At 56.3% G+C, this 21,827-nt stretch overlaps 1 protein-coding gene across 2 annotated transcripts in view; it reads right to left on the bottom strand.

Annotated features, from left to right (window-relative positions):
- Positions 1–21,827, bottom strand: part of PLXNA1 (plexin A1) — a 52,400-nt gene that overhangs the window by 21,353 nt on the left and 9,220 nt on the right. The window contains exons 4-15 of one of the 2 annotated variants that reach the window (XM_054587292.1): positions 10,285–10,425; positions 9,305–9,405; positions 8,839–8,962; positions 8,599–8,752; positions 8,127–8,226; positions 6,571–6,685; positions 3,745–3,945; positions 1,684–1,780; positions 1,419–1,612; positions 1,140–1,291; positions 936–1,056; positions 455–591 (exon numbers count right to left, since the gene is read on the bottom strand). In XM_054587292.1, the coding sequence (XP_054443267.1) occupies positions 455–591; positions 936–1,056; positions 1,140–1,291; positions 1,419–1,612; positions 1,684–1,780; positions 3,745–3,945; positions 6,571–6,685; positions 8,127–8,226; positions 8,599–8,752; positions 8,839–8,962; positions 9,305–9,405; positions 10,285–10,425 (1,637 nt within the window). The remainder of the gene's footprint in view (positions 1–454; positions 592–935; positions 1,057–1,139; positions 1,292–1,418; positions 1,613–1,683; positions 1,781–3,744; positions 3,946–6,570; positions 6,686–8,126; positions 8,227–8,598; positions 8,753–8,838; positions 8,963–9,304; positions 9,406–10,284; positions 10,426–21,827) is intronic. The other variant, XM_054587293.1, reaches the window with a different exon arrangement.

Consider the following 21,827-nt stretch of genomic DNA (forward strand, 5'->3'; position numbering starts at 1 on the left):
GCAAGGTTGCAAACACCAATAATTAGACTGATAACGGGTAATTACCACAGGAAAATATTTAAAGGGTTGTTCCATTATCATCCCTAATCTAAAATTATCCACTTCAAGCCTCAGAGTTTTTGTCAGCATTTTTTTCTCTCTTAAAAATTTTTTAAAAAATACTTACATTCTGAAGGGATCCCCCAACACCAGGATAGGATGGTTGTGCCTACCCCTTGGGTCCAAAGGCCCTGCCCACCTGCCAGGTCTGCCCACCTGCCCTTCCAACTCTGAGGTAACCCGTCTCCATGGTAACCGTCTCACCAGTGGTTTCCATGGTGATCACCCAGGCTCTCCATGGTCCCTTTGTTTCCCAGGCAACAGGAGGGGACATGCAGCCATCTGAACCAACCACCACCTGGGGAAGGTGGGCCACGCCTACCCCTGCATCCCCAACCCCATCCACACCCCTTACCAGGAGAAGGAGCAGGGCCGGCCACCAACAGACACGGCCACATCACTGCCTGCATTTAGGTGGCTTCCCTCGATGCCAATCCATGTACCCCCTGAAAGAGGCCCTCGGGCAGGGCTCACACGGTAGAAGGTTGGAGTCTATGGGAAAAAGAAACTTGCTGGAGCTCCAGGAAAGGCCTACCACTTGGTCCAGAGGACTGCTTCCATCCCCAGTCTTACCCATGTCCTGTGTTCATGGGCTCTCAGACACAGCCCATTGGCAGGGCCCAAAGTGCTTAGGGGAGCCTGGAGTCAGGCCTCTTGAGGAGGGGAGGGGAAACCAGGAGCAGAGGTGTTGCTGCATGAGGGGGCCCATGGGAGGACAAGGAGCCCCTCACCTGAAGTGGCCTTTGGGCTAGGCCAGCCTCTGCGGAGACAGACCTCACAGCCCCCTGAGGCCTCATGGGCAGAGAGGGCTCTGAGCTAGGTGGGTTGGGGCTTACCACAAAGGTGAAGCGTTTGGGCGAGAGGGCCCGAAACTGGGGGGAGCAGTCCCGCACGCACACCTCCACCAGGGCATCATGGGCCCGCACTGTGCTGGCATCTCCGATCTCGCAGACAATCCTGCAGGGTACCAGGAGTCTCAGCAGGCTATGGGGTCCAGTAGGGTGTTGGTGCCTCCCCCGCCAATCCTGGGTGGTACTCACTGCTCAGCGCTGATGTATTCACTCTCCACAGGGCTGCACAACACCTTGCCCACACGCACGCCCAGCCGCACATCCTCGAAGCGCAGGCCCAGGTTCTCACCCACGATTGTGAGCCTCGTGCCTCCCTGCCGAGGGCCAGTCTCCGGGGACAGCTGTGGGGAGACAGGCTGGGAGGCCAAGGCCGGCCAAAGCCATCCCAGGCCAGGAGGGGCTGCACAGGGGAGGTAGCTGGACAAGCAGAGCCTTTACTGCCCTCAGTAGCCTGAGAGGCCCACCTACCTTGAAGATCTTGGGGTCAGCACAACGGCTGCTGCCATGGTGGGCATGCATCCAGGCAGCAGGCGAGTCAGCAGGGCAGTGGGGGCGTAGGGAGCAGCGGCGCTCAGCAACGCACCAGCCGCACTCAAATCGAGGATCAGCTTTGAGACAGAGGCCACAGCTCTCCCGCAGGGCTGGGCACTTGTAGAGGTGGGCTGTAGGGAACAAGGTGGTCAGCTCTACCCAGTCACGGCCCTGCCCCTGGGGGCCACCCCACCTGGCTCACCCTGGATGTTCTGAGGGTTATCAATGATGAAGTTGCCATTCCACACCACCGACAGGTTCACAGGCAGGTCGCTGATGTCATTGCCCTCGTAAGAATACTGCAGACAGTATGCAGAGCAGTCAGGCCAAAACTCCAGGGGTCAGGTCAGAGCTTGGGTACCCCTCCTGGCCACCTCTGAGACTGGATGCTGGGAGAGAGCTTGGCGAGGCAGGGTCTGGGGGCTTTGCCTGCCCAGACTGGCATTTCCAATCTAGAGCTGGATACCCAACAGAAACATCTGCCCACCAACAAACCTAAGCATCTAAGCCTCTCCTGCCATACCCAGCTCTGCCTCTGAACCCCGAGCCCATGTCTTCCTTCCTGGTGGCCATGGCCCCTGCTCTCCAGCCAAGCCTCTGTGCCCAGCAGTACATGAAGCACGCCCTCTAGGTTGACCTCCCTACTTTCCCCTGTAGTCAGTCCCACCAGGAAATCAGAACTTCCCAGCTGGGGCCCTTACATGCCTGTCAAAGATGCTCTGTGAACCTCTATTTCTACATCTGCCAAACAAACTCAGTAATCCTTATGCTGAGTCTGCCTTGAGGTACAAGCTGTGTGCCCCCATCTCCTGGGCACAGGCTCGCCAAAAGCTCTGTCAGGTTAGGCTCAACCCCCACCACTCCCAGGCTCAGAGACACTGCCCCTCCCCAGGAGCCCAGGCCTGGCACTTCCACCTGTGCCCCACTTTCTGTAGCTGAGGTCTTCCACTCTATCTCAGACCAATTCATCATTATTTTATCTGTAGGAATTTAATTGGGTCCTATCACATTCCCTGATACTCTCTTTTCCCTTTAAAAATGGCTACAGAAAAGATAAATGGGAGCCTGGTAAGAGAAGAGAGGCAGAGGGGTCAAGGAATGAAAGGAAAGAGGTGACAGAGGCTCAGGAATGGTCAGGAAATAGGGAAATGGGGAGACAGACAGATGGCCTTAGATGGAGAGGAAGGAGATGGTGGACGCAACTAGGCCAGGGAGTCAGAGAAATGCAGATGAAAGGAATGGCCAGCAGAACTCAGTGATACATCAAGAAAGAGAGAGAGAAATGAAAGGACAGGACAGGCAGGACAGCACAAGGAACTCGGGCCTGACAGCTCCGGGTGACCTGCTCCTAGGAGCCTGCTATGGTCCCCAGACCCCAGGCACCCTGCTAGGAAAGCAAGGTTAGCCAAGGGGCCACCACCACTAGCAGGGGGTCAGATCTCTGCCTCAAGGCCCTACCCCTGAAATTCTAGGGGGCAGGGGCCAAACACAGGCTTTGAGGAGGACACAGAGGCACCACTCACCAACAGGGCCTCACCCACCACATGAAACCTCCTGCTCCCCTGACTACATTCTTCATAAACAGATAAGGAAACCAAGGCCTGCTATTGATCATACAAAGAGCAGGGGCCTTTTGAGACCACCACTCCCTCCCACCCACCAGGGAAGGTTTTGGCTCTGCAAAGATTACTGTCACTAACCTCACCAGACTTGATAAAAAACTTTGAAAATGTCATCCTATTAGATTCGAGGCTCCAAATGTGGCTGCTTTTTTGGTACTTGGACAATACCCTCCTGCTAGTAGTGTGCAAATGCACAGGCCTGCGTCTGGCCACAACAGATACAAAAGGAGCTGAGTGCTTGGGCACTATCACCCTGGCCTTAGCCCTCCTAGAAGCACTGGGTAATGACTGCATATGGGTGTTTCCACCCACCCTCAATCTGGCCTCCTTACCCATATTTCCTAAAAATCCCATGCAAAGCCATGTCTACATATCCCAACACATCTAAATTGCCCACTCCCATGTCTGAGATGTGCTCCCTCCAAACATCTGGGTGGCTCTTGGCAGTGTGTAGCTATACACCCAGGCACTCCTGAGGGGCGTGGCACTCACCCGGGGAGCTCGAAGTGCCTCTGAATACCTGACTGTGCCCTGTCCTTTTGCTTATAAGCAGAAACCAGATATTAAGGCTGTAAGTGTGGCCAGCCCAGGCCAGCCAAAGGAGTCCCCAGTAGTCCCTCGCCAGCTCCAGACAGCCTTACCGAGGAATTCTGGCACTGCAGGCTAGAGCTGTTGAAGCGCAGGGCAGTGACGCGGGCCGGGCTTCCTGGGATATGAAAGAGGCACTCATACCCACGCTGGCCCGACTGTGGCTGCGGCAGGTTCCGGGCAGTGAGGGTAATGGGTTTGACCACACCCACTGGCACGTAGATCTGGGTGGAGGGCAGGATCTGCGGGCAGTCCTGGGAGTGACAAGGCTTCAGCTGAGCGCAGAGGAAGGGGCCAGTGACCCTGGTGTAATCCTACTGCAGCCCAGACTGTGCTTCTCCAGAGCAAGCACACTGTGCCCACTTTGCACACCAGCAGACTCAGCACCTCAGAAACAGTAAGCTCAACCAGAGGCAGGAGGCCTGGGTTCTACACTTCCCAGGCTAGGGGCTGCGTCTGTGCCCTCGGCTGGCCCTCCCCCTCTGGGCCCAGAGTGCCCTGACTAGTGTTCTAGGACTCCACCATTCAACAACCAAAGGACCCCATCTGGCCCACAGTTGAAAAGGCCCTTGAGACAGAAGTAGCCAGGAGTTGGGGGCTGGGGCTGTAAAAGTTCTGCTGGGGACCCAGACAGCATGTAAAAATAGCCAGGCAGAAAAACAGTCAAGACCCCCCAAGGGCCAATATTTCTGCAACAATAACTGATGCAAGAGCTCAGATCCCTTGCAGCACACTGACAGCAGCCACAGGAGGAGACAGCCCCAGGGGCATACCAGTGAGCTAGGCTTTAAATAGAGATGCTGAAAACAGGCCATAATCCCCAAGGCCTGCGATACCTCCCAACATGGTGCAGGCCCAGTCCTGGCTCTGCAGAGCTTTTGGGGCCCTTAAGGGACACTAGGGGAGCAAAGCCAGTAACCAGGCAGGGTGACCACTTACCCTGGGTCTACAGGGTGACCAGTCTTCACCAGAGAGATCGATCATGGTGATGAGTACAGGGGCCACCAGCCCTGCACTCTGGGGCCCTCACTTATGCCAGCATTCTCCTGGCCATTTGAAGGGGTGCCCAGACCAGCCTCCAGGCCCAGGGATCTTCCTGGAGCTTCCCCAAACCTTGGCTGCCCTTCCTGGGCCCTACAGCAGCCCTGGCTCATTCTGGCCACCAGGACTGTTCCCACTGTCACCCCACCTCACACCTCCACTCTTCAGAGACACTATCTCGGTTGAACAAGAGGCCAGTGTCACTGTCAGGCTCTATGACCCCTGGCTAGCCTCTGATGGGCCTCAGCACCTGAGGACCTCAGCCATTTAGAGGAGTCAGCCATGTAGAGGACTCTGATGCTCCTTTCTGGCCCAATGAGTAGCTTGAGACCAGGCTGAGCTGGGAGAAACACAATATAGAACAGTGGGCCAGCACTCTTCCTTGAGGGAACGCCTTCCAATGGGGTAGAGAACTAAGACACCACTGAGTGAGCATGCTTCTGAGTGAAGGGTGACCCCAGAGGAGCCAAACCTAAACCAGAAATGGGAAAGGGAGGCCTGGGCTGAGAGCCCAGGTCCTTCGAAACAGTGGGACTGGTTAAGTCTGTGGATATGTTATACTCCTTATAAACATACCCACAAAACCTGGGACTACAGTTTAAAAGGAGTATCTGTGGAATAAATCCATTCCCCAATAACCCTCCATGGACCCACCATCATTCCTGGCTCAGACCTGCATGGGCAGATGCCTCAGGAGGAGTTCTGCACTTGATGTTCACCTTCCCCTGGCCATCAAGGCCCTCACAACTGCCCTCCTGAGGTTCCTAGACCCCAGGGTCACTAATCCCACTGGAATTAGACACACCAGCTTCCTGCTGCCCCAGGTCCCCTGCCTACGCTCAGGAAACATTTGCCCAGCTCCTCATACAGGCCCAACTCCCAGGAAAGCCCACACTGCGCCACCTCCAATGCCCATGGCCCTCACACCACCCTCTCTCACAGACCCTGCCACATCCAGATGCCCTCATCCCTGCCCGCTCTCAGCCTGCCCACCCCCCACTGCCGTCTTGTCCCATTATGTGCAACAAAGGTCCAGAGGGTAATGGTGAGGGATGACGGGGTGGGGGAGGGCCGGGTCTGTGAGGAAGGGCCCATAGCATGGCAGGGGCCCTGTGCATGCTTTTCCTCTGCCCCAGGACTGTCCACAGAAGTCCAAGCCAGCTACAGTCCCCGAGTGCCCCACAGCCAACAGGACTCACACATTCTTGCCTGTCCTACCAAAAGGCATTGTGTCATTGCAAAGGACCCTGGTTTCAGGTCCTGGCTCTGCACCTCCAGGCTGGACACAGAGACTCCCGCCCACTCTCTCCATGGCTGGCAGGTTCCAGGTCTGCCCATCATAGTTCTGAGATCCCAGGTTCCAGGAATAGCAGTCCTACTGCTCATAAATAAAGTCAGTACCTTATCCAGGCTCCAAATAATTATAATATAATTATTATCAGTTACCATGCAGAACTTCAGATAGTTCCAGGAAGTGACCAGCTCCCCTGCAGGTCACTCTGACATGTCTCCTTGTTCGTATGGACTCATGACACTGGGCCCACCTAACCACACACCTCATGCTCCAGGCTCCCACTGACTTGCATGGACAGTCACCTTCCCACATCATCCCCCAGAGGGGCCCACTGGTCTGAGGCTTCTGTGCCCCCCCAAAGGTCATAACAACTACTGTCACTGGCTGGCCTTAGGCCAAGACAGCCATGAAGGATGTCCCCAACCTCAGAGACCTCTTGGTTGGCATCTCAGATACCCACAGAATCTCTCCCAGGCCCACCTGTGGCAACACCTGGTTCTGCTACACCTCTGAAATCCTGCATCTCCCCCCAAGATGGCCTTACCTCGGACACATTGACACGGCCCTCCAGGAAGGCACAGTCAGCGGCATTGTGTGTGCATACATGGCGGTATTTGCACCAATGGCAGGGGAAGGAGCCATTGACACATGACAGGCAGCTGCAAGGAGAATAGGGGACAGTGAGGATGGGTATTGTGTGCCTCCCCAGATGCTACACAGGGCCACACCATACTACCTCCCTACTACTCTTCCAGTGGTTGATCACAGGGCTAACCCAAGGCCTTTGCACTAGCTGATCCTCCACCTGCTCAGAGAGACTTCCCTGTCAGGTGGTCTTACCACTGAACTGCCGGGTGTTCCCCTACCTCTTCGCTGCTCTTCCCAGACCCTCAATCACCTGACAGTCCACCCCAGAGCCAACCCACAGAGCCTTCCTGATGACGGACACTGTCCACTATGGTGACCACTGGCCACATTAGGACACGTGTGACAATTACCACTGGAAATGTATTAGTACACCTAAAGAACTACATATTAAATTGTGTCTTGTCCTAACTTAAGATTTAAATCTTGGTGGCTAGCAGCTGCCACAGAGCTAGACAGAGTTGTGTGACACACGCATCACCCGGGAGGCTCTGCCTGGCAGGAGCTTATCCCCTTCATTCGGACCCATCCCCAGAACCTGGACAGGGCCCTTTCAGTGCTCTGGCCCCTGCAGCTTTGTATGACTAGCATCTCATCTCTTTAGCCTCCATGGCCCCCTTGACCTCCAGCAAATGGCACCAGCTCTTTAGAGGACCCCCCACCTATCAGCCACTGGGCTTCTCCTGAGACCCTCAATCCCCTCCAGCTCTGGAGTGCAGCCCCCAGCCCCCAAAGATCCCATCCTGTCCAAGACAGAGAGGTCATATCCTGGTAATAACAATACTCAGGCCACATCAACAAAAGCAAGTATAGCTGAAACTGAACTCCACCATCCTCAAGCCCCATACTGGCCCTTCCTTCTAAGGCTGGGCACTCTCTAAGTCAGGGATGGGGCTGAGAGTGCTCCTCTAGGCCCAGTGTCCCAGCTCATGGCAGGACAAACAGTAGGTCCTCAGCCTCTCCTGTTCTTCCTGCTGCTTAGAGCCAGGAAATGCAGGAGACAAGTAACAGGGAGAGCTCCTACCCTGGCTCTCTGTACCCCAGCCTCTCCACCCCTACCCCCTGACCCACACCTTGGGGAGCATGAGCTTGACTGGACCCAGATTTCTACCTGCCCTAGAACAGCAGGCACTGAATAGCCTAGCTTGTCCTATGGCATACCATTTCCCATCCAGATGATGCAGCAGCCTCCCTCCTCCAACCCCCCAAGCTCCTTGCCTTGCTCTGGTGCCCAGAGGCCATTCCTTACACCAAGGCTAAAAGCAAGACTCTTGAGGCGTGAACAGGTGTATGTCACTTCCCACCACCCTACCTTCTCTGACCACTGCTCCATTCTCAGATTCATCTGGACCCTCTGCCCAGGGGACTGCTCTCACAACAGGCCTAACCTCCCACCCTGACCATTGGGCCATGCTGCACTGTACCATGCCCATGTGGGAGGCCCAGAACACTCACGACTGGTGGACGCTGCAGTTGTAGAAGACGAAGTCCACGGATGCAAACTTCTTGCCTGTCTCCTTAGACTTCAGGTAGAGCTTCACCACGCGCTGGTCTCCTGCAGGGCAGCACAGGCTCGAGTCACCAGGACCAGTCAAAAACCCTCAACCCAGGATACCCATGTAGGGCAATCTCAAACAGGAAATGATCTTGCCAACAACCATCCCAATCACCAAGTGCAAAGCCCCTGGCCATATCTCAGCCTCTCCAGCTTGTGGATCCCTGAGCATACCAGGTGGGCACCTAACACCCTTGTACCTGTGGTCCCTGCCTCTTACTTATCTATACTGCTCCCATCTGGCGTACATTCCTTACCTTGCCATGCTCCTCAGCCACCATGGGACACCCATTCTCTGTCCCCAACAATGATCCACCTCCCCAGCAAGAGGCGCCATTGAGCGCTGCCCAGACCCAGCTGTGGTGCACTTACCCTGGCCGCGAGTAATGGGAGCCACCTCCTCAGAGGACGGTGAGTGGCAGTGGATGTGGCCATCCTCCAGGATGCTCTCAGATTCAGTGAAGTCCTCGAAGGAGCAGTTGATGCCAGCTGAGAGGTCAGGCACATTCCAGGCCTGCAGCACGAGCTGGGGCCCACATGGCAGAAGGGATGGGTGAATGGAGTCCTGTCACCCCACCCATCCTCCAGCCCCTGCTGGGTAGCCACACTCACCGGGACCTGGGACATGGTGACGGAGACATTTCGAGGCTGCACAGTCAGCTGCACACACTGCAGCAGGTCTGAGGCAAAGCGCTGAGGCTCATCTGCCCGCTCACAGGCATCCCGACGGGAGCAACTGCGGGCAAAGGAAGCTGGGCTTGGCACAGGCAGGGAGGTCTGAGGAGCAACCTAGCACCTATACCCTGATCAGCAGAGCTGACACCTGCATTGGGGAAGCCCACCAACTTCACTGTACCCCGTCTTTAGTGGCATGTGATTGGATTGGCTGTCGCTCAGCTGCTCACAGGAAATGGCCAAACCCAGGGGACCTTGCCCAGGGAAGACCCAGAGGAGCTTAGAGGGAAGCTGTGATCACCCAAGAGCACAGTAAGGCTGTCTGGGACCCTCCCAGGACAGAGAGGGCCAGACCAGGGCATCAGAGCTCTCCTGTCCCACCTGCATCTCGATCCAGACTCACATGCTATGCAGAACACACCAGCCACAGTGGGGGTCCCGAGAGCCCAGGCACAGCTCACATGACGTGTACTGCACACAGCTTTCCACTGGCACTCGTGTCACCTAGCAAAAGAAAACTGTTTCAGGCCCCCACCAGGGCTATCCCAGGGGAGCCTGGCAGCCACACCTCCTCAGCACCACAGTACACCCTACAACCTCATACTGCTGGGACACCCCTTTCTCGAGACTTTCAGCTAGGTCAAAAGTCAGTCCTAGGTGACACATCCTTGGCTCAGTTAGGCCTTTCCCTGGGAGCCCAGGGTGGCGACAGCTAGGGAGCAAGTTGGTGCAGGTAAGCCACCAAGAGAAGAACCACATGCTCCCACCAGAGTTACTCTCGCACCTGTCTGTACTCTGAGGTTTCAAGAAGAGCTAAGGCTCCTTGACTCCAATCTTAAGCACAGAGGTAGGCTGTGCCTTGCTTACCCTGACCTTGCCTGCTTGACCCTGAGGTCCCCAGGGAGGTGCAAGAACCCAACAGCTAGAAGAGGGGCAGAAGAGAAGAGGTGGCCAAGAAGGAAGGAAAGTCTAGTCTTTCCCACCTGCCTCCCAATCCCCCTCTCCCCAACTGCCATTGTTCATCAGGTAGAACAGAAGGGCAAAGGCTGGCTGCAAGCAGGCCAGACCAGGAACACAAGCCCCACAGAGGCTGCTGGCCAAAGTCCCCACCAGGCAGATTAGGCCAATGCTGAGCCAGCTTATAATCTGAGAACTCAGGGCCCCAGATGCATGCCCCAAACCCTGCAATGACACCAATACCCTGATAATGTTCTCATTCAAATATCTGCTCCTATGGACATAAAGTCATTCAGGGAAGGGTTGGGAATTCTATACCTGGCCCAGGAGAACCAAGAGGCAGCATGGACAGTGTGGGCCCATAGCGGTCATGTGTAGCTCCCCAGGGTAGGCCCACCCACACGCATCTGGCAGTATAGCACCCACCTGCTTTTCTGTCATGGCGTAGAGGTACTGGCGATCAGGGCTGAGGACCAGGTCACGAAGGATAGGGCTACCCTCTTGGGCCACCACACTCTCATAGGCCAGGGCCGGCCGGCCGCTGGGGTTGGCCGGGTCCACCAGGATCTGTGGCAGTGAGGGCCTGAGAGAAGCTATGCCAATGTCTTTATGCCCCAGCCCCATGCCCACTTAAGGTGAGGGTCCCAAACCCCTCCCAGACCATCCCCCAAAGCCCTAAAACAAGGTAGAAGCCCCCACCTCAACCCCATCAGCCTGCACAGGACAAACTGCATACTGTTAAGCTGATCCTGACCCAGCCCCTTCATCAGTCAACAGAGGCCACAGCCTAGGCTGCACAGCCATACCCAATGCAAAGGTGGCAGGTGCCTCTGAAAGTGCATCACCTTCCCTGTGACAGGTTAAGCACCCCAGAGGAGGGGCTATCTGGGAGGAAGGGGGAAAAAGAGGAGCTGAAGGGACTGTGAAAGGCCCAGTGCAGATGAGAAGGCTAAGAAGTGAGACCCCTTGAGCCTAGAGGATGAGGAGGCTGTGTGAGTATGAGGGGCTGAGCTCCAGGGCATCTTGGAGTTAGAGCATCCCCCTCCAGAGAAAGGCATATTTCAGATACCAAACAAACCAGGCATTAATTAGCCAGCTCTTCTCTGCAGCTTGCAATGCTACAAGTATTTTTAGTTGCTTTTACCAAACAAATGTATTTAATTAACAGAGACACCCAGGGGAATTTCCAAAGATGGGACTCATGGGGCAGTGTCTGCCCAGCTCAGCTGGTCTGGGCAGGCTCCCATGGCTGCTGGCCCTGCTCAGGCCCCTCCCTGCTCTGATTATAACCAGGAGGGCCAGCCCACCTTTCCACCTACGTCTCGGGGGCAGGACCTGGGCCAGGCCTCAGCCCAGTACCCCTGGTCTGCACCCCCACACTGATAAAACAGGACAAGCCTGACTGACAGGGATGGGTTGTGGGGTAGGGAAAAGCCCCTTGCTTGAATCAGCTCCAATAGAGGCTGAGAAAGGGTAGCCAGCCAGGGTGAGGCGCTGTGTTTCTGGGCCAGAGGCTGCTGGCTGCAGGAGATGGGAGGTCCACATTCCTGAGAGCCCAGAGCCACCCCCCTACACTCGCCCTCCCCGCCCCACATCGCTCAGCTGCACATCCTTTCAGCTGCCTCCCAGCCAGGAAAGCAGGCTTAAGTCAAACCAGACCAGGAAAAGCAAAGCCCAATGCTGGGAAGGGGGCAGCAGACCTGAGTTGGGCCTGTAGCTGCCCAAATGGCTTTAGCCCGGCTTCTGGGAGGAAAGTACCAGGGCCCCTGCAGGCGAAAAATGGACGGGAACCCAACCTGATGCAACCTACTCCCACAAACCTCCTGCCCTGCTTGGTGGGTGGCCTGCAGGCAGGCACTGCCCACAGAGAGCTGCTCATGGAAGCAGCTGGGCCCAGGAGAGACATAAACCACAAGGGATGACCAGGGAAACCAGGAGTCCAGTCTCTGGACCTATACTGCCTGGGCCTAAGCCCTGGCTCAGACACTCCCAGCTATGTGACCCTGATGAGGTGGTGAAACATCTCTGATCCTCAGTTTCAGTACCTGTCAAATGGGAATGAGAGCCCTCTCCACACCAAAGCTTTTCTGAGGATGAAATAAGGACCAAGCCAGTATGCCAAACAGGGGACATGCGGTAGCCAGGTCCCACAGCAATAACCAAACCCCAGCAGCCAGTCACATAGGCCTGGCAAGGCCAGTCTGGACATCAGCCAGGGAGCAGAAAACAGGAGAGCAGGGCAGGGCCCCAGTGGAGGCCCAGAGCTTAGACTGACCACCTTAACCTAAATGACCAGAATTAGGACGCTGGATTTCTCCCCAAGCTCTGGCCCTCTCCTACCCCATCCATGCAGACACTTCCAGTAGCAACCAGAAGCCTAGGCCTGACCCTATCTTTAAGCCCCTCCCCCAAAACCCCAGCCTGGTCTCTCTCACTGGGGAACACCTGCCCCTGGGGCCTTGACAAGGGATACTCTTGAAGGGTCTTCTGAACAGAGACACCTGAGGAGCCCCAGCCTCTCCCACTCTGACCATCAGGGACCACATGGTGCCAGTTCTGACCCCCACCTGGCCAGGCTTGCATGCCCCTCCCCTCCCAGGGATGAGGGCATGGGCTAATGCATGGATGTCACATGCAGGGGACACACCAGCTCTGAGGCATGGCGGGGAGGAGGGGTGCAAGCAGAAACAGCCCTCCTCCCCAGGGTCCTGGAGAGGTGGGAAAGGAGACGCAGGCCAGGCCTGGGCTGCAGAATGCCCCTGCCCCTGGGCTGGCGGCATGCCAACTGTGACAGGTGGCACCCAACAGCTGCAATGGGGAGCATGCACATCCATCTGTCCATCCACCTGCCCAATGCTGGACAGGCCCCAGCCCTTAAATACATATAAGCAGGCCCCAGGGAGACGGGGCATTTCTGGACGGCACAGAGTAAGGGGTGTGTCAGGAGGCCCAGCCTGCAGGCCAGAGGGTAGATATGAGTGATAGCCCCATGCCATGCACTGAGTAGCCATGGTCCAGGCTCAGCAGGTCCCCAAAAGGCACACATGTAACAGTTGAGGGTCCAGCTGGTAATGACCAGTCCTGGGGACATGCCTGCTGCATCCCAGCTGGTTTTCTGGCTGCAGAGGCAGTGCAGCAGATAGATAAACTGATGTTCACAAGGGGCCTGGACTGCCATCTGCACCTGGGGACACAGAGTCTGCCCCAAAAGTAGGAGGATGGATGCAGCAGGTCACCAGGAGGGCATTCTAGGAAGAATGTGCATGCAGGGCAGACACAGAGACAGACCATTGGCAGGACATGGGGGTATATGCCACCATCGGCAGCACATGGGCTGACACCACACCCACAGCTGTCCACTCTAGGGCCACCCACCGGGGGTGGCCCACCCTGAAGCAGCTGGGCCTGCAGAGCACACAGAAGACTTCCATAGTCCCCTGGTGGCCTCCCCCCACCACTACCTCCAGCTGTTACCTCTGTGCTTGGCAAACCTTTCCCCCAAAGACCACCAGAATGCTCCAGGACAGGCTGTGACTGCCTTCCCTCCCACCTCCACCACAAAACAATCTCAGGGCCTAAACCTAGCCTTGCCCACAGAGGTCTCTCAGCCATGGTGCCCTTCCCCAATCCTGCTGAGAAAGGAGCCCTCCCTCTACCCAGACAGCTTTAGTGAAGCTGTCCACTCTCTTGGGCACATCTCCCAGGCTGTACTAGGTCTGGTCACCCACCCACCCACCGCTCTGGCCCAGAGGGGCATAGCCACCACCACCCGGCCTCTGCCTGGGTTTTCCATCCCTGTCCACTTCTCCCCTGGTTTTCCCTGTCCCTCTGTGGAGCTCCTGAATTCTGAGATAAGGCCAAGGGCTATCGGCACCCTCAGTGAGGGGCCAGGCCCCAGAAACCTCTTGGAGCCAGAAGAAGGCAAGGTGCTGATTATGGGCCCTGTACCTAAGACCACCACCACTGGGGCATTGCCTGCCCTCTCCACAGATGGGCCAGGGAATACGTTCACCCCTAGATCTCTATGGAGGAACCCCTGCCCAGGGCCAAGGGGAGGTGGCTGGGGGCATGTGGGTGGCCCTTGGCCCTAAAAGCCCCTACCCCAGGCTGGCCCAGTTGGCCGCCCCTGCACTCATCACTGCATGGCCCTGGCCAACTGCTGCAGGCAGGCAGCTGACAGCCTGACCAGGTCAGCTGTCCATCCAGCCCAGAGCCAACAAAGGGCCCATTCTCCAGGCTGAGGGCAGGCGGGGGCACTGGGGTGGATTTCTGGACTGTCCAGGCTGCCTGCCAAGGCCGACACGCGCCCTAGCTGCCCGGAGGCAGGGGACTACCCAGCCTGGTCCAAAAGGAGGGGAGAGAACTCCCTGCTATGCCCACTCCAAGATGGCAGCTCTCATGTCTCTATCTGTGAAGTGAGGGTGCAATGACTTAGCACATTCTTGGTGTCTAGAAAAGTGTGGGGGTGAGAGGACCATGGGTGGGAAAATAGGCAGAGGACGGGGGCAGTTAGCCAGCAGGCTGGCTACATTCAGGGCCGGGACCTCACAGGCATCTCCTTCCTCCTGAGATGCAGCTGCCAAGCCTATTCCCAGTCCCAGAGAGACAGAGTAGTCATGGGAGGGGCTGTGCAAGGGGAGAGAGGCTGTGCCACCCTCTCCTGGAAGGATTCGCCAAGTGGAGATTTCATGTCCCCCGTCAGGGACAAATGGCAGAGGCCCGGATAGACTCAGCTCCTGGACCCGGTTATCCCCTCACGGGCTGCCACAGGATTCCCTCCTCCTCTGGCTGGGGTCGGGTCCCAGGCCCCTTCCTGGGACCATTCTCAGAAAGGCCAGGAAGAATTTGATACTGGAAAAACAACTAACCATTTCCTCTTGGCAATAACTGAGTAATTAAAACCATGATTTCCAAGAGGCCCAATGTCTGTAATTGGGCCAGACATTCCCAGCAAGATATGTTGGGGGAGGGTCCCAGGGACCTTATCTTTCCTATCCCCAACTCACAGACATAGAACAAGGACCAACCAACACAAGCAGTGGTCCTTCATAACCCTCAGTCTCATCTGCCAACTAAGTGAGAAACTCAAGGTTCCCAACGTTGGGGAGGCCAGCCTGCTGGAAGCTGCCTGGAGACTCAAGGCTCAACCCTGTCATAGGGTGGAGGTACAAAGCTCTTTTGCAGAATCTGCCACTGCTGTGGAGGCTGCACAAAGCTAGGCCATGAGGCAGTGTAGACGGCACTGCCGTCTATCACATGTCATTATCTAGGACTGTCCTTGGCTGGGATGAGGTCAGGGTGTCCACACGCAGCCTGAAATTTAGCACCTGGTGCAACCAAGGGATGCTATGGCAGATAGCAGTAACTATCTGGCCTGATATCATCTCAAACCCAAAAGCCATTTGCTGCCTGCCCTCCAATTTATGATTCCAGAGCCCCAGAGAGCTGGGCCCTCATAGAGCCACATCACCTATACTATCCCCACCCATTGGGTTCCCAACACAAGCAGGCAGACACAAGCCCCTTCCTCATTCTCAAAGCCACCAAAATCCTCTGACTCCCTGCTTCCACCTAGGCAAGCCCTCCAAAGCCTCTCCCAGAATTCTGTGACACACATCGCTCTGCCCCAACAATGCTAATCACTGCAGGGTCACCAGTGAATCGCCCACCACATGCAGAATAAAGGATGCAGGTGACATCTCTTCTTCCTAGGTCCCCGTCAGTTCCCAGCATGCACTAGGGTACCCCTGAGCTTTGCCCATGCTGTTTCCTCCCTTTGGACACCCTTCCTGGCAGACTCCCCAACACCCTGGACTGTTCCAGACTTTGATCACATCTTACTGTGGTGCCAGGGGCTCCCACACCCTGACCCCAGAAAGGACAACCTAGAGGGCAGGACCCTATCTGCCATGGAGGAGGGGAACTGCTCATTGTAGTCAGTAACCCTGGACCCTCATGAAGCCATACCCACAAGGATTGCCCTGATTCTGGGCATGCTAAAGACTGAGCACAAAGAGGCCACTGCTGGCCTGCACTTGCAGGTCATACTTACTATCAAAGGTACTCAGGTGCCCCTGTCAGGGCTGAAGCCTGATTATCCAGACTCTACAAAAAGGAGGTTTTGGAGTACCAGGCCTGGGTTAGGACCCTCTGTTCATGTCTGTGGGTAACTTCACTGGCCACCATGTGGCACGGGCTCTGGGACAACGGGCTGGGATAACGCTAAACAGGCCCACAGGTTGAATGAGAGGTCCCTGTGCCCTCCTGGCTCAGTGCACCATGGCCAGCTGCATCCAGGAGAACCACAAAGAGCAGGACACACAGATGTCTGCAGGATATCACACAATGCCACCCAAAGGTTCTAAGAACTACTCTCCTTTGGAAGCAGAAGTACACCCATGGGTTCCACAAGCACAACAGCTATTACATGAAACAGACAGCCAGGACCACTCCACTCCTTGCTAACAATCCCCAGAGAAATGAACATCATGCCAGTAACCTGCCATGAGCATGACTGCATGCTGACCAGCCACCCTGCCAGGCACTACCACACATCCCCACCTAGTCCTAGAAACACCTGGAGATTCAGGACAGAAAAAAACAACAGTGGATCTCGCAGCCCCGCTGGTAGAAACCCAACAGAAGTATGACTCTGTGCACACAAGCCATCCGTGCACAGAAACTCGCAAAGCAGCACTGCTGTCACAAGCCCACAAAGAACACACCGAGCTCCCCCAGAACATGAGAACACCATGCACACGTGTGTGGAATACACACCACCACAACAAAGAACCAGCTCTGGCTGCCAACACAGTAGGGCAGAGTTTCACAAAGAGCGCTAAGGAAAGGAAGACAAAAGAAAATGTGCTGTGTGGCCCAAGTCACAAAAGTCCCCAAACCAGCAACGCAGCTCTAAGGAGGACGGAGGTCAGCCAGTGTAGTAACTCTTAGAGAAGGGAAAAGACTACAGGGCTTCAAGGGGACAAGGTGCCCAGTGTGCTCTCATGTGACACTTTTGAGGTTGCCTCCCCACAGAACTGTCCTGTGTACACATCAACTTTCAGAGTGGGCATCAGTTACAGGGTGGCCACATACTACAGGCAGCCATGTGCATGTGCTCAGGGCTCACAGTTCAGCATGAGAACGCCTTCAGGCCCACAGAAACCAACAGTGCTGGCTGCCCCATGGAGCTCCTGCAGGCCTCCAGAGGACAAGCTACTGGAGATCACCATCACCCACCAGACGCACAAGATACGGATCCACCGGGCCACAGACAGGTCAGAAGAAGGTGGCACAGCAGGCTGAGAGATTGGGGGTCTTGGGCCCAGTCCTATCCAGCATCTCTCTTGGGGCCAGCATCCCTGCCCTCAGCCTCACAAGGCTCCCCAACCTGCCTCCTGCACAGACTTAGGCTTTGGGGAGCAAATCCTAATGGATCCTTGATGGATGCACCACACAGGCTTTCAGGCCAGGGGAGGGAGGACCTGGCACAGAGACCCTGAGAAGAGGCCCATGCTGGCCACCCCAGCTGCAAGAACCTGCTGCCAATTGCTCCACATAGATCTTGAAAGTACCAATGGACTTTTGAGATCTCTGAATTTGAGAATCCTGTCACAGGAAAAGTGGTACGAGGGGAGTAGAAAGATGCATTTAGAGGGAAACTTCAGAGACGTGAAAGACTCTGGAGGATAAGAGGTGTCCCTGTCCCCAGTAGTCCAGGTTCAGAGCAGCAACCACAGGCAAAGCATTGTTGCCTGAGGGCAAGGTGAGAACAGGCAGCTCCAGGTGTGAAGCTGCAAACATAGGGATAGCAGCCTGGCCAGCTTGGCCTAGGCTCTGGGGGAATGAGCACTACAGCCACAGCCCTCGTTCTCTCCTTCATAGAGGGATCATCACAGAGGAAAGAATATTAACACACCCATGGGCCACTCAAAAGCCCCAGGGAGGCAGGACTCACCCAGTGTGGAGGGAAGGAAACTGACAGGAGGGGGCTTTACCTCTGGACAGGTGCAGCCCCAGCATGCACCTGGACAGCTGTCCCTTGGGCCCCACCCCAAGGCCCATTACCCTGGGGGCCCACAATATCACGGCCTGTATCCCCGGGACACAAACTGGTGGCTCACAGAATGCTTGGGTTGATCCATGATGCTTTCTTTGTTGCCAAAGCTTAACAATCAAGGAATCTCACACAAGATACAGATTTGGGCAGACAGGGCCCACAGCCACCAGAGAAGGCACAGTTGTAGTAAGGACAGCACTGCATTCCTCAGCCAAGCCCCTGGGACCTGAAGCAGAGACAGAACCTGTGCAGGACTGGCCCCAGGGCACCCCTCACCAGGCCCACTGGGCAGGGATTGTTTCCACCTTTGCTTTGCAGAAAAAGAGAAGCCACCAGCTGGAAAGGGTGGGCATCCGCTGGCAGGAGTCCAGGGGGCCTGTTCCCTCCCCACCCACCACAGGTACCTGAGCTGACTCCAGAGGATTCAAACCAGGGGCTGCCCGTGGGAACTCCTACAGGGCCCAGGGGGTCCCTGGAAGTGACAGGAGGGGTGGGGGGTGGGGGGGATGGGCTACATGCAGGGCTGGGGCTCTGGGGGTATGGTGTCAGCCAAGGAGCACGGGCTGCCTACATTGGGGGTCGGGCAGGGGGGAATCAGGTGGCAGGAAAGGCCTCTAAGGAAGAGCCAGGCAGTCAAGGGGCACCCCCAGTCAGCCTTCAGCAGCTGAAGTTGGCAGGTATTAAATTAATCAGCTATAATTTTATATAATGTTTGGAGGAGTCTATTATGGAGGCCAACCGTATCCCCTGAGCTCTTCAGTCACTTCTTAAAGCCAGGAAGGACTAGGTCTGGAGAAGGCAGGGGTATACCCAGCACAACAGGTTCTGTCCCTGGGTCACTGGTGGGTGAGGGTTCCCAGGGCTCAGGCCCAGCATGCATTAAGAATAGAGGGCAGGAAGCAAGAAGGCAATGCCCAGTGCACTCACACAGTGGAGCCAGGCCTGGGCTCACTCCAAGGCAGGAAAGGCCCAGCCCTCCCTAAGGCCTAGAGGAGGGGTAGCTGGGCAGCCAAGTAGGAAGGTGGCACAGCACTGAGCCGAGCTGAACAGAGGCCACAGCATGGCCCTCCATGCCCAAGCCCTAGCCCTTGGACCACAGCCATCCCCACACCCAGGAAGGAAGGGATGAAGCAGGAGAGTAATTTCTCCTGCCACAGGCTGGGCCCTAGCCCAGGAGGTATGTGCCAAGGAGCATGTGTCCTTTGCAATGGGTCGAAGCTGGAGACCTAGCATGGGGATATAGGAGAGGTCACAGAACCGCTGGGGGGGGGGGGGGGGGCGGGAGGACGTGGGCAGAGTGGGACTAGAACCCTGGCTGAGGAACAGACAAAGCAGGCACCCTTTTCTCCTAGTCCCACCCTACTCTAAGCCCATACCTGCAGATGTACCCTGGGGTTAGATATGAGGCTCAAGGGCACATAGTTTCTAGGAAGGGGAGGCAGAGGACTGGGCCATAGGAGCTAGCACCCAACCTGGTCCCAGGCTGATGTCCGGGCCACGGGGAAAAAGAGGTCTGCCTTAGGCTTACTCAGAAAGGGAGAAGGTGACTGAAGTAAGGGCCCCCATTTCCTGTCCTCCAGGGACCCATACAAAAGGGAGAGAAGCTACAGTCAGAAGCAAGGACCCTGGAACCAGTAACACTGAACACCAGCCCTTCTGCCTACATGCCTCAGTTTCCCCACCTGTCAAGTGGATGATAGAGATGCTGTGAGAACTGTGTGAGGTGCCACCACATAAGCACTCACTGCATGTTCTAAGTGGGGAGAAAAAGCACACCAGGCTCTGGGTCTGCCTGCACATCTCTCCTTCCTCAGGCTGTACTTGGGGAAACCAAGGCTTGGAGAAGCTAAACTGGCCAGCCCTAGATCCCACAGCTGGTGAGGAAGACAGCTGAAACCACACCATGCTCAGGCGTTTGTACGAGACAGGTGTGAACAACAATGCCACAGCTTCCTGAGACACCCTCTACTTAGGCTGGCACATTTGGATAGAAGGGGTGCACGTGGCAGGTCTCAGGTAGAGGCAGGGCACGCCTCTATGGGGGAGCCTCAAAACCAATACAACAGAATCCCCCAACTTGAGGACTGCCACCAGCAGGCCAGCAGCACCTGGGCATGGCTGACCCCACACCCAGAATGGACTCTGTCCACTCACACACAGTACATGGTGTCCAGCCAATGATTCCAGGGGTGGAAAGAGTTGGTACCCAGGACTGGGCTCTGTAAGACAGGTATGGCAGAAGGGGGAGAGGGGAGGTTGAGGAAAGGAGGGAGGGATTTCTAGTTGTGGCTTCCCTACCCCCAATGAAGCCTCTTATTGATGAGCCTAAGTCCAACTCACAATCCACATGCTAGGTCTCAGTTTCCCCTCTGTGGAAGTGGGTAGGGTGGCAGGACAGCAGGACTAACTGGACTCAAAAGCTCTCTCCTAGACCTCACCCAGAAGAGGCCCTGGGGCAGGGGCGGAAGAAGCAGTGAGGGAAGGGGAGAACAGGGCTGGACTAACCTGTTCTCCCAGCCTTGCAGGGTGGCCTGTGGGCAAAACCAGCTGCCTGCCAGCCTATCAGCCATCAAAAGATTGGAAGAGACTTTCCCAGGCCCGGAAAGTCAGACCTCTTGCTGGGTAACAGGCTCTGGGACACCCTGTGGAATGCATCCAAGAGATCCCCACTTCCACTTCTATGCACCTGCCTCTGGCCCCTACCAGGCACAACCTGTACAACACACCCCACAGAGGCTCCAAGGGCCTTCTCCCCTGCTCCCCCAGCCCCATGTGTCCTCCCTGGGCAGGAGGAAGGAATGCATGCTCAGTGGGGGCTTGACCTCTGGGAAGGGAAGGGGCCCCACACTCAGGCCACAGGCAGTACTCCCAACACCAGGGCTGGGGTATATGAGGGTGGGTCACACCAGAGGACTGGTTCTGAGGGCGCAGGGGTTTGCATGGATGGTGGCAGAGTCTGCACTGGCCTGCCTCACACCTCCAGTAGCTGGAGTTGTGCAGGCACTCAGGCTCACAGTCACTGTGAGCAGAAACCCACAGAATCCCAAGTTGGTCCTCAGTCGGCAGCTGGGCCCCCAGGGCTACCGCAGCCCAAACTGATAGAAGGGAGATGGTGTCCCTCCTCAGAGCTCATAGAATCTGCAAATGGCAGAACATGATTTCCAAGGTACTCACATGCAGACATGGGGAGACCTCTCCTGAATACCCCGCACGATGGCTGAAAGCACAGGCAAGCTCAGCCTCCACCCACGGGTCCATAGCAGGAAGCTGTGTCAGCACCAGTCCTCAGGACAGCTGTTATTTCATCCACCAGGCTCCGCCACTACACTGATCCTCTAGGGCACCCCCGCTACAGTCACCCTGAGAACTTCTTCCACAGCAGGCCAATCCTACCTTGGTCTGGTGTCCCACCCATCAAGTCAGCCTGATCCATAAGGTGGCTCACTCCACCTGCCCCTCCAGGAGGCCCTCCCAGCCCACATCTATAACAGCTCAGCTCAGCCCAACACTTGCTGGTAAGAAGGAAACCTGGAATCACCAGACAGGCCCTGCCCCACAGTACCCCCAGTTCTCATCTTGAGAAACCCAGGGGACAGTCCTAAAGTTGGTCCCTGTCACTCTGCAGTCAGTCACCACATTCCACTCATACCAGCCAGTGGCAGGTGGGGGTAAAGGTTGCTCTGCCCTTGGCCTTGCTGCCTCCTCAAAGGGTATGTGGCCCTCCCTCACAGCAGAGGACTACCGCAGCAGACAGTGGATCACCGGGAGAAGAGGGAGCCTAGGCAGGCATGCCTGTCCCCACCACCCCCACAGATTTCCCAAGTTACCATGCATGCATCCTCAGAGAGCAGGGCCAGCATCTCTAGGCCCCAGAGGTATGGAAGGATAGCCAGACCCCTCAAAAACCCTG

This window comes from Pteronotus mesoamericanus, unplaced genomic scaffold (assembly GCF_021234165.1).
Source record: "Pteronotus mesoamericanus isolate MK-2021 breed Mesoamerican mustached bat unplaced genomic scaffold, CSHL_Meso_final scaffold_118, whole genome shotgun sequence".
In the NCBI taxonomy this organism is placed as follows: Eukaryota; Metazoa; Chordata; class Mammalia; order Chiroptera; family Mormoopidae; genus Pteronotus; species Pteronotus mesoamericanus.